This window comes from Patella vulgata, chromosome 2 (assembly GCF_932274485.2).
Source record: "Patella vulgata chromosome 2, xgPatVulg1.2, whole genome shotgun sequence".
Taxonomy (NCBI): domain Eukaryota; kingdom Metazoa; phylum Mollusca; class Gastropoda; family Patellidae; genus Patella; species Patella vulgata.
This window is the reverse complement of record NC_065880.2, coordinates 28,333,956-28,346,486: the sequence shown is the minus strand read 5'-3', so window position 1 is coordinate 28,346,486 and position 12,531 is coordinate 28,333,956. Positions and strand designations below refer to the sequence as shown.

At 32.3% G+C, this 12,531-nt stretch overlaps 1 protein-coding gene across 1 annotated transcript in view; it reads left to right on the top strand.

Annotated features, from left to right (window-relative positions):
• LOC126810441 (integrator complex subunit 1) overlaps nucleotides 1–10,833 on the top strand; it is a 41,766-nt gene extending 30,933 nt beyond the window's left edge. Inside the window, exons 42-46 of the mRNA XM_050535514.2 lie at nucleotides 616–818; nucleotides 1,387–1,457; nucleotides 5,892–5,983; nucleotides 7,027–7,136; nucleotides 9,895–10,833. Coding sequence (XP_050391471.2) covers nucleotides 616–818; nucleotides 1,387–1,457; nucleotides 5,892–5,983; nucleotides 7,027–7,136; nucleotides 9,895–10,013 — 595 coding nt within the window. The 3' untranslated portion in view covers nucleotides 10,014–10,833. The remainder of the gene's footprint in view (nucleotides 1–615; nucleotides 819–1,386; nucleotides 1,458–5,891; nucleotides 5,984–7,026; nucleotides 7,137–9,894) is intronic.
• Nucleotides 10,834–12,531: the final 1,698 nt, after the last annotated feature.

Below are 12,531 nucleotides of genomic sequence, written 5' to 3'. Positions count from 1 at the left end.
ATTTAGTGTTCAAATCATGAATGGAAGTCGTACAGCAAATTGGAACCTGATCCAATAAACATCGCAGGCTAGCGATGACATCGAGAGTTGATTATCGTCTGGATAAGTTAATTAATGTCTTAATTAATAATTTAGATAACATTTCAGGCCTAAAGAAAGACCTGCAATAGGCAAATTTAGCTCTTGCATAATGTTTGTTTAACTTACAAACAATAACTCTACAAATGAAAATATATGACAGAAGAAGGTCAAAGTCGTCATTTTATATACATTATACGTAATTTTTATTATTATTAGTGAGTTAAAATTGTTAGTAATCAGTCAACAGTCATTAAATAGGTTTTATATCACTAAGGTGTTAAAACCGTGACTATTAGTTAGGTTTGTGTATTCAACAGTGATGTTTATTAGAGTTAGTCACACTTTAGTTTAAGAGAAATGATCATATGATTTAATGACAAAAAATTTCAATAGTAAAAGGCCTAGGTTCGTAAGTCAATGATATCAGTTTAGCTGTGTATTTAGTCTACACAGACAGAAAAATAATAAAAACTCATTAAAATTTATTCATGTTATAGATCCACTTGTAAAACATTCTGTATGTTATGTCTTCAGTTCTGTGTCGCAAGTTTACCCAAGTATATCAGAATTAAAAGCTTTATTAGCCAGTTTAACTCTACCACCATCTAGTCAAACAGAGGCTGGACCAAAGCAAGAGCGGACAACTCCCATGGTATCAACAAGTCATACAGACACGTTATGGACACCAGCCCAATTGGCACCATTCTTAAAGAAATTCAGAAAGGGTACTCTAGAAGGTAATATTTTTAAATAATTTATTTGACCAGCCATACTTTTTCTGCACTTATTTTGCTAACAGTTTGTATAAAAATTTATTTCTAGGGCCAAACTAATTGAATTTGTAGTTCTGATTATACTCCAAGGACCCCATTAGAAATAAACCTAGTTTTAATTTAAGCAGGTTTTTATGGGTTATCCTCAGTAGGCTGATCATTCATGACAGCATTACTTTTTCTCTTATCAAAACTTTCTTATCTTATATCATGTAACTTTATATTATCACCTCTATTGTCATGTTTGATAAAAAAAAATTGATAAACTTTGGGACTTGATAAATATATAGCCACATGACTTGCGTGAACAATTTATTGTATGGACTTTCAAAAATTAAATATTTGGATCTAAAAACTTTTGAGAAGAGCAACCAAGTAAATTTGGTTTAAATTATTTTTTTCACCCAAGAAATAGGAAGCAAAAATTTGTAATAGATGTTCCATAAGAACAGAAATTAAAATTGGTCTGGCCTAGTTTATGACTATTGTCAACAATTTTACTAAGAAGTTTTTCATCATTTGTGTTTTGCAGAAGTTCTGCAAGTATTACATGATTTAGATGAAACCAGTAAAAGACGTGTAGAAGTTCTCAGCCATTTTGAGGTAAGCTCAAATATTGAGTGTCCTTTTATAGAAGATTGCAGTGGATAATGAAATAGTGAACAGTAGTTCAACTTTATAAACATAGACTAGGAACAAGACAGGATGCATGCACAAATATATTTTGACAGGATTCTAAATAATATTTTTTTTCTGTATATATAAAACTAACAAAATGGAAATTAAAGTGAAAAATATCCAAAGATCATGTAAATACTCTAACTTCGATCCAGTATTATTAAAATGTTCCTACTAGCACTTGTTGATCCCAAACCTAAGACTTGTATAATTTTGACTTTTTCACCCATTTTTGACTATCTGCTTATTAAACCACTAGATTGATTTCTACCAAATTGGGTAGTTATATTGCTGAGGTGGTACTTATTCATTCTTTATGGGAAATAAATATGAATGAAGTTCTTTGTCTGTGAATCTATGCAGCCATGCATGAAATATGTATGTACCAAAGCAGATTTGATACTAATGACACATGAATAAGATTTTATTTTCAGAGCTACTTTTTTTGGGCCCAGAACAGGTCATGACTACACAAATTACACAAACCTCTGTGCTTTGCTACCAGCAACTGCAAACATGTTTTTCTGTGTAATGAATGAATCAATGAATGAATGAATAAATGGGGTTTAACGTTCTACTGTTTTGCTCTGAACTGGGCTAATGAAGACGGGCATACGCCATACAGTGTGCAATGAGGATAATTTTGCTCGGACAGCGGTACTACGGCCTACTCTTATATCGAATTCCAACTGTCAAGGGATCTTTTACGTGCACGGGACGTCAGTTTTTCGTCCCATCTGAACGACTAGACAACTGTACTTGTCAGGCCCTCCGTCCTGCATCACTGACAAGGGGGAACCACGCCAGAAAATATTTATTTTATTAAAACCTTAATTTAAAACAACATCGCCCGACCATAGTTTAGTTTATACCTGTTTAGAGGTGTTGTTTTCTACATGGTCTGTCATAGAGTCAAGTTACCTGGTTTTGATCTCACACTTGTTCATGACAAGGAGTGGGGTTACATGTCTGACCTTGTGTGTTCTCTCTGTGTCCTCCAGTTTCCCCCCACTGTTAAAGAACCACTTTCGGCCAGCAAATTTTTGAAACTGAAATTGTACCATTTTGTCTTTAAATGACACAGTTTGTCTTAAGTTGACGTTAAACCCCATTTCTCTCTGTGTCCTCCAGTTTCCCCCCACTGTTAAAGAACCCCTTTCCACCAGCAAATTTTTGAAACTGAAATTGTACCATTTTGTCTTTAAATGACACAGTTTGTCTTGAGTGGACGTTAAACCCCATTTCTCTCTTGCTGTTGAGATATTCAGATTTTAAAACACAATGTTAATAGGTTGGACTTAGAAATGTTGTATTATTTCAATTTTTATAGTTTAATTCGTGATTTCAGGATAAGTTTTTATGAAAAAACTAATTGGTTCTTGCGCATTCAAAACTTACTTTTTCTACTTTCAATAGATTTCAATCAATATAAACCCTTTAGTCCTTTATGGATTAAAATTTACATTGTTCATACAAGTTTATGTCAACTTTAATAATCTATTCTAGAAGTAGTATGCATTGTTCCTAAAACCAGTTAAAAATTTATCTAGAACATTATATGCATTGTTCCTAACCCTAGTTAAAAATCTATTCTTAGGAGTAATGCTAGTATTGTTGTTGATAAAACTATTTTACGGTATTTTTTTTTAAAGCCCAGTGAGTCAGCTATGACTCAATCAATTATAACATATTTATATTAATGTAAATATATAGGTTTTAGTTAAACCTAAACAAAGGGTATATTGTATTAAAATATATAAACACATTTACTTAAAGATACATTATGGGAGATTAGATAAAGAGCCGGCAGTTCTCACTATAATAGTTAAAAACTAGATAATGTAAAGGGAATTTGCTGAAATTTTCATTCCGATTAATCCACTCTGAACCAAGAATTTATTGATTGAATTTGGGGCATAGCCTCGATCATCATTTCTAAAGTCGGTACAATAAAAATCATAGTCTCGATTATCCATTTTTTGATTTAATCATCAATGAGTGTTGAACAGCAGATCAGGTTCTAATCCAGGAAATATCACAGGCTAGAGATGACATCGAGAGTTCATTATGATCTGGATAAGTTAATTAATGTCTAATTATAAATACTTTAGATAACATTTCAGGCCTAAAGAAAGACCTGCAATTGGCAGATTTAGCTCTTGCATAATGTATTGAAATGTAATAGGATGTAATGTCTTTCTTTTCTGCACCGACTAGGTAAAGGGACAAAATTGCTCTCAATGTAATTAATTTAATGTACTGATTTATAATAATAACCCCAAGGTGAACTTTATATAAAACATCCAACCTGTTTTGAGAATAGGATATCCCAGATATATGTTAATTAGTGACCCAATATTTTGTCAAATTTGCACTTGTCTCAAATCCTTGATGATTCATTAAACATACATTATGCAAGAGCTAAATCTGCCTATTGCAAGTCTTTATATAGGCTTCAGATGTTATAGAAATTATTAATTAGACATTTATTTACACGACAACCTTAAAATTAACTCTGTAGAGCACGGATGGCTTTGATACAGTTTGGATTTAAACAGCCTCGTCCATTTAAAATTAAATCAATAAACTAACTAGGTTCTGAAATTACCGAGTTGTGTCAAGTGGCTATTAAACCCCATTTCTCTCTCTATCTATTCATGGTAAACAACTTTTAGGCTATGTACATTTATTGGTCAAAGCTGTGCGCAAGTTCCTTTATTTATGTATTCTGGTAATAATATCACTTTAAATGCAGACAGGATGTACGGTTTATGGTTGATTTTAATGTTGAATAGATTGGTACACTTGGTCGTGCAAAGCTGGATGTTGTCTGACCAAAAGACACATTTGGCATGTACATCTAGAGCAGTATATAGAGATAGTCTGACCAACTACGGCCATAGTCATCATTTTACTAGCCAATCGTGACAGTCAGTTCTTTTGATGAATAATTCATTTCGGACTGATACCCCCCCCCCCCCCCAAGGTCTCGTATGAATAATTTGTGTTCAAATTAAAATTGGAATGTGTCTAGCCATGTGACCATGTCAGACCCTCCCTCTCTCTCTCTCTCTCTCTCTCTCTCTCTGGCTCTTAGTGTATATATATGTAGTTACTGTTTATAAATGCAAATAAAGATTACCAATGGCCTCAAGCGAACATCTTATTCAATTAAACTTAGAAAAAAAAGTGCAAGTCAGACCTAATAATCTAAGGAATTGATGTGAGAACAAACACTAAAGACTTGTTTTTTTTTCTTGTTACATTTTGGCATGTGTTCCATCTTTGTCAAGATAATGATATTTGAAAAGTTGTTAATCTTAAAATGAGCAAACAATCATCTTGATAATTCAATTGCTATTGAGTCAGTTATTATCTACAGTGTCAATTTAGATATAAAAGTATCATTATAATTCAATTGTTGATTGATTGAATTATTATTTGTAATGTCACAATGTGTTTTTGATGACATTTTAGGTTTGCTATAAGACAAATTGGTTTAAACTTATATAGATGGGTAAATTTAAAGATCCATAACAAAAAATTAGGTTTTCTAGTACGGTAATTAGAAATAACACATTGCCTTATTTTTTATAAAAATTACAAAACAAGAACAATTTTATGAAAATTAATGGACAAATGTCACATCATGTAATATTGGGATTCTGTTCTAATTTCTTTCTCTATTTGTGTAAAGATATTGATGTATTGAGACCATTGTTTAATGATCCAATCTACACAAGAGTGATCTAATGTGGCAGAGTGGATCTGAAATTTCTACTGGGAAAACTTGCAAACGGTGCAGTTAATGTTAAAACATAGTTAATGCAATCAAATAAATGTAATCAAATAAGATTAAAGATTTTAAATAAATAAAACTTTGACGGATTCCTTAACCCAGCAATAGTTGATGTTTCAAGCTGCTGCAGCAACAACAATACAAGAAATGTACGTCATTGCAGCAACCTGGAAAATTTCAAATTAAACTAGCTAAATTGAGGTCCCTTTTACCAAAGGAACATTTCTTATATAATGTTTAATATCTCATGAAGCAACAAAAAGATCTTTAAAAATAAAAACTACATGCTTCTTTTTTTCTCCGTATGTGTGGTCTAATGCGTGTTCTTTAGATCACAAGGTCTGTCATGGTTTTAACTTGTGTCGTTTCATGACAAGACCTATTGGGTTGACTTTTCAACTTTTGGGGTTTTAACTTGGTCCTACAGTTTCCTCTTACTGTTAAAGATCACTGCAAGTAAATTCTAAAAATAAATTGTACTATATGTTTAACCTGACGTGATCTGTCTCTCTATGTATCTCTTGTTATTTTTTATCTTCTGTTTTGTTATTATATTTCAGACAGAATTACAGAAATTGATGTATGATGTGAATGATAGATGTCGTAATACAGCCTTTACACTCATCATGAGACATATTCGTCAAAACCCTAGGTAGATAGACAAAATGAAATACAATTGGGTTTAAGGGAAATATTAATACAGCCTACTCTTATTTCCAATTCCAACTGTCAAGAGTTCTCTGACATCCACGTCATTGTACGTGTACACCGAACTGCAGTATTTCGCCCATACAAAAGATTGCACTCTGTCCTTGCCAGACTCTTCATCCTTTAACCCACTGATAAGGGGAACTATGTTGGAAAATCCCAAAGACATTTCTCGACCAACACTGTGATCGGACCCCGAACCTCCTGGTTAGTGCTTCACTCAACACGCAATAGTTATACACATTTATCTTTTCTTCGTCCTTGATCTATTCTGTTGTATAACCACACGCGCAGACATTAATAATGTTCTGTAGCGTTTTATAAAGTTATGCAATTGTTATAAAACAGTGATGATTCAGACTAATAATTCATTACAACGTTTATTACAACATTTGTGATTAAATGGATAACTTATATAACACACCTAGAAATCTAGTAATACGATGATCATAAATCAATACTTTATAACGTTGGCTGAGAGTTGGGTCAAGGGCAAGGCCAACATTCTGTAATCTTCAAGTCTGGTTTCCACATGCCTGGAAGATGAAAAAAAAAAATTTCTTTTGATTTAGCAAATGTATAAGATTGTATGACTGAAGAAACTGTCAAAATTATTTCTCTACCTTCTTTCCATAAGCAAACATTGAAATGTATAGTATTCTCAAAATAAGATGTTGACCAGACACAATTACATTCTTATTACTGAACAAAAGATCAGGGGAGAAGACTGGGCCTCAGGCCATCCTACAGGGTCAGAGGGTACTATTGGCAAAAATATGGACATATATTTCTTGGAAATATATAAAATTCATTTTCGCATTCACAGAAAATTATAATGGCCTAAATCTGATAATAAAAAAAAAGAAGTGTGAGTGGGGTGCAGAAAGGTGAATCAAGCTAGTTTCGTTTTCTCATTCTACAAAACATCTTCACCGTGATGGACCCCAGAAATACCCAGATTAATCACATTTCTATTATGTTATACAGGAGATGCAGTGAGTTTGTGCCAATATTTTTACAATGTATTGAAAGTCGTAACCCAGATGTTATCCAATCAGCTTTAAGTAATCTCGCTGAATTTACTGTTCTTGCACAAGGTAAGACTTTGTCAAATCTCCTCATCTACCTCCAGTTCATTCACTAATAACTGTGGATGCATTGAGCAGTTTGTTGGAACAGCTTTTTATCTAAATCTTACATATAATGGTTCCTGTTCTTTAATGAATATATATTATGCCCAAAACAATCAACAGTCAGTACATTAACATCCATTGAAATAAATAGAAAAATGTTGGGGTTTTTTTTTTATCAAAAACTGTATACTAGATAATCTTAAAAAAAATGGAAAAATATCATCTTTTGTTTAATAATCAACAAAATTTTAACATAACATTAGTTCAAGTCTATGTGCTACATAAATAACTTGGATATTTTTCTTAGTCAATAGAAATATCATACTTTCTAATACTGATATGTGTTTTGTGGAAATATATGACCAAAGAAATATATGACCGAATTATTGCTCAAAGTAGCTTATCTTTAATACAAATAGTTTTCAATTGTAAAATGTTTCATAACTTGTCTATACCTGTGTGACACAGTTATGTTCAGTAAATAAGGAAAGTGAGAATCAAGTCAAGGATACAGACACATACAGTGCATCTGATAGTGATACAACACGTTTCCAAGATTTCCGTGAAGTCTTATCAAATCAAATGTCAATATAGATATAATATAGAAGAATCTATAAAACAGCCACAAGAGACTAACATGAAGAAGTGAAAGTGTATGTCTGTTTTCTGGTTCAAATAGTTAAGTTTTTTTAATCAAAAACAAAAATAAAGTTACTAAATAGATCGACTTCGGTTCCTAAAACGAAAGTGGAGTAGGGTGGCTGAATGGTGTATTGCATGCACTTTAGATCATAAGGTCTGTCATTGAGTCAAGTGACATGGTTTGGGTCGTCTGTCCAACCTTTTGGGTTTTCTCTGTGTCCTACGGTTTCCTCCCATTGCTAAACACCCCTATGCGCAAGTGAATTATTGAACTAAAATTGAACCATGTTAATCCCAAAATGACCAGGTCTGTGTTGGGTGGATGTTAAACCCAATTTCTCTCTCTCTGAAAACGAAAATTTAATTCCATGGAGCTTCAAACATTTTTTAAGTTATTTAAACATATGTTAAATAGTTTGTCTTGGGTGCAGTCCAAATATTTTTGAGTTAGTACACTTGTCTGGTGTAAAAGTGTTAAAAAAACAGGGCGGCGGGGGGGGAGATACAGAAGGAGAGAAATATTGTCGATGAGCCAATCAATTCTGGTTTCCTTCATTTATTAACCTAATTGATTTAAAGCTTTCAGAACATTTATTGGATTAATTAAGCTAGTAATTAATTAGCCATTGCCCAAGGTCGTAAGAGTTCAATATTTGAACCAGAAAGCAGATATACCCGAAAGGAACTTGACGAGATATATTTTGGAAAAATCGGCTTGATTCTGTCTTTATTTGCATTTATGGCTGATGAGTATTTGAAGAAATAAAATTCATTATTTTTAGAATTACCCAAGTTTGAAAACTGACTATAGTTTATAATATAGCAATGACTATAGTTTATAATAATGATATAGTTTATAACAATGACTATAGTTTATAATAATGATATAGTTTATAGCAATGACTATAGTTTATAATAATGATATAGTTTATAACAAAGACTATAGTTTATAATAATGATATAGTTTATAGCAATGACTATAGTTTATAATAATGATATAGTTTATAACAATGACTATAGTTTATAATAATGATATAGTTTATAGCAATGACTATAGTTTATAGCAATGATATAGTTTATAGCAATGACTACCCAAGTTTGAAAACTGACTATAGTTTATAATATAGCAATGACTATAGTTTATAATAATGATATAGTTTATAACAATGACTATAGTTTATAATAATGATATAGTTTATAGCAATGACTATAGTTTATAATAATGATATAGTTTATAGCAATGACTATAGTTTATAATAATGATATAGTTTATAACAATGACTATAGTTTATAACACTGCAAGGTTTCAACAAGACTTGATTTAATTTTTTTTTTATGATTCAATAACTTTACAGAATTAATATGATGTATACGGTACAATAACAAGCTTTAACACAAGTCATTATTGTTACCATGTTATAGCACTGAAAAACTGTATGTATGTGGTTTTTTCTGTCCCAGCTGTACTCGAAATTGCAGTTTTCCAACATTTCATCTTCTCTGTTACAAGCAAAATCAATGTTTAAAAACTATGACTATCAATAATTGTGTAAAGCAATAGTGGGCAAACTAAAACTATGAATATTGCTAATTCTGTAAAACAAAAGGGGCCAAATTAAAACTATGACTCTCGGTAACTGTGTGCTTAAATAAAATAAATATAACTTTTGCCTGCTGTATGACTATATTCAGTAAATCTATATATTTCAAAGAATTATTTAGCATTTTGATTTTGATCAGATTGGAAACGTAAAAAACATGTGATTAACAAAATCTGGCAATAGAATAGATAAATTCCCCATTTTATTCAAAGATTTTACCAGAGTTATTTATTTAAATAATTGTGTTTGTGTTAATAGAATGTGTGCAAAAAGTTAAAATCCTGTTATGAATGTCATTCCAGAATGATTTTTTTTTTTTTTTTGTAAAGAAGAGTGCAGATCAGAAAGATCCTGTTATTGATGTATTTTGTCATATTTTCTCAATGACAAATTTGTATTTCACTTCCTGTACAAAACAGTGATTTCCTGATAGAAGTCCTACTAACCTAACCTTGAATTTGTTTTTTTTTTTCTTTCAGAGCATGCTCAGACCATCTTACAGAAGACTTTTTTAGTGGGAATCCGTTCAAATGTGGAAACTAGTTCCTACATCAGTGAGACCATACAATTACTCAATCTCGAAACGGCGCAATCATAGTGACAATTTAAAGTAAAAATCATCAAATCAAATAATATTTTGCTTCAAGATGGAAAAACAGCATGCAGAAAAAATCATCAAGAGAGTAATATTTAAACAGCCAGGAGTGGAATCCTTGAAGAAGATGCACCAAAATATTTTGGATCAATTTGAAGATGGATAAATAATGTGCCAACCACCATATAATATGTTATAAGATATTATTGGAACAGATACTGTGTTATTAATAGATGGACAAGTGTGTCATTATAAATAATTAAAGGTTACTAAATACAATCTAAAAATTCTGTAACTAATTTCAGAAAAATTTAGGATGGACAGATTTCAAGACTTCATTTTTAGGAGGTGCTTTATTGTATTTGGTTCCAAATGGACCACAACTGATCATGTCTAAATGTGTTTTTGTTATCACCAAAAAGCTATAAAAGTGGTTCTCAGAAAAGATGGTGTGAAGTCACACTGCAGAACATCTGGGCACCTCAAAGGTGCAATTGATTCAAAAGATTCCCTAAAGTAGCTGTGTTATGGTCTAAGCTTATATACAGTGATCTCAAAGGAGCAAAATGAGGTCATGGTCACATTTTCTGAAATTCGCTATAAAAAATAAAATAGTGATGAGTAGTGACATTGCATGCACTATTTAGAACTAACTGGGGCAACCTGATGGGTAAGGTTATGAGGAAACTGCTGATAAATTTTAATAAAGTAAGTATCCTCTGAAAACCAAACATGGCGATTGTTTATAACTCTATGCTATGATAATGTTATACATACATGTTTATGTCTACATTTAATTGAAAATTAAAAAAGGTGAAAATTTGTTGTTGCTTTGAAAGTAAGTCATTCTCTCAATGTTTTGTTAAATGTTGTATGCTGGTAGGAAGTCTCTATGAGACAAATCTCAATGGTAGATTCCTGGAACACCACCATACCTTTGGCATGAGGTACCTCAAAGGTTTTCTCCAGCTCCTTCCATTTCCACCCACTACAAAAGACTCCTTCACTCAAGCGAAGTATTGAAATAAAATAAACCATGCGTTAGTCCCGAAATGACCTAATTTGTGTCAATGGATGTTAATCTCTCTCTCTCTCTCTCTGTATAGACACGTATACATAAAAACATTTGGATTGATCAAAAATTCACTTTGAAAGTCTTCCGCTCAGTGACATATAGACTTTTTCACTATTTAATAATGAGCCTACATCATTCAGAATTAGAGAAGCACCCTTTTGAACAAGCATACTAACATAAGCATGATCCTTTTAAATGTTGGAAGTTTGATTGAAATTGTGCTTAAACAGTCAGTTTATCAGTTTCACTATTGCCCGTCCAGTCCTATCTCACAATTCAAAACTTACAATAGAAAATAGAATTCAATGGGGTTTATTGAAGTCCCGTCAATTTATTTTGAGATTGATGTACAGAAAGTATATTTCAGTGGTGCAATGCATGAAGTGGGGAGAACTATGCTCCGACTGCTGCATTTCCACCTACAAAGAGATCTGTTATGTGCACTATTAATCGTGTTTTTATGCAATTTGAATGACAAGACACACTGGGAGAGAAAGACAGCATGTCGTCAATCTTGGATTATCCATTAAGCAAAATAAATACAGACTGGATGCACCACCGAATCTTCCACTGCTGGTGTATATTGCAGAAAGTGGCGCAGGAACCTGGTCGGCTGGGTTGCCGTTCGCCGACCAGTATTTGCAGAGGGTTGGCCAACCCAAATTTTTCGAGTGAAGTTTTAACGTATGTACTCATCTCATTCACCACTGTTCAATTGACACTTTTAAAATTCACCACCTCACAACTGAAAGTTTGCAAACGGTGGGAATATTCCCGCAGACATACTAGAAAATGAATTTAGGATACAGCAATTTCAAAAAAATTCCCAACGTCATATTGTGTCGAAAGTCAAAGAACTTAAATATTAATTTAAAATGTTTCAGTGACTTGTGTCTGAAAAATGAAAGTGCTTGACTCGATACAACTGACAGAAACAGGGAAAATATATGACATCTTTAAACTACTAAATCATAATTTGGGGGTGGAGTTCAATAGCTCCAACGTGGCATTATCTGGAGGTTGCTATTTTGATTGGATAAAGGAACTAATTTAGATACGACACGGGGGAGATGATATCTCTGTCATTCGTGATCCGATAATCTTAGAAATATAGGATTCTTTGTAATGCTCCAATATAATGTTGTTGTTTTTTAAAAAATTGCATCATCTTGTTTGCAAGTCATTTATTGGCCATTTATATGTCAAATTACGAATGGGTAACACGCGTTCGTATAATTCCAGTCAACTATCGCGTAAAAAATAAATACGAGATTAACCAGAACACAAATAGTCATATACAAAAAGTGTATGAGTGACAAATGCGACTAAATGTATCAGTATCTTTGTTTAAATAAAGAGACAGTACAAAACAGACGCTTACAGCCAGCTTTCAGATTCGACAGTATAAGACTAGAGGTTAAGACACAAATCTGATGAATCTATCCA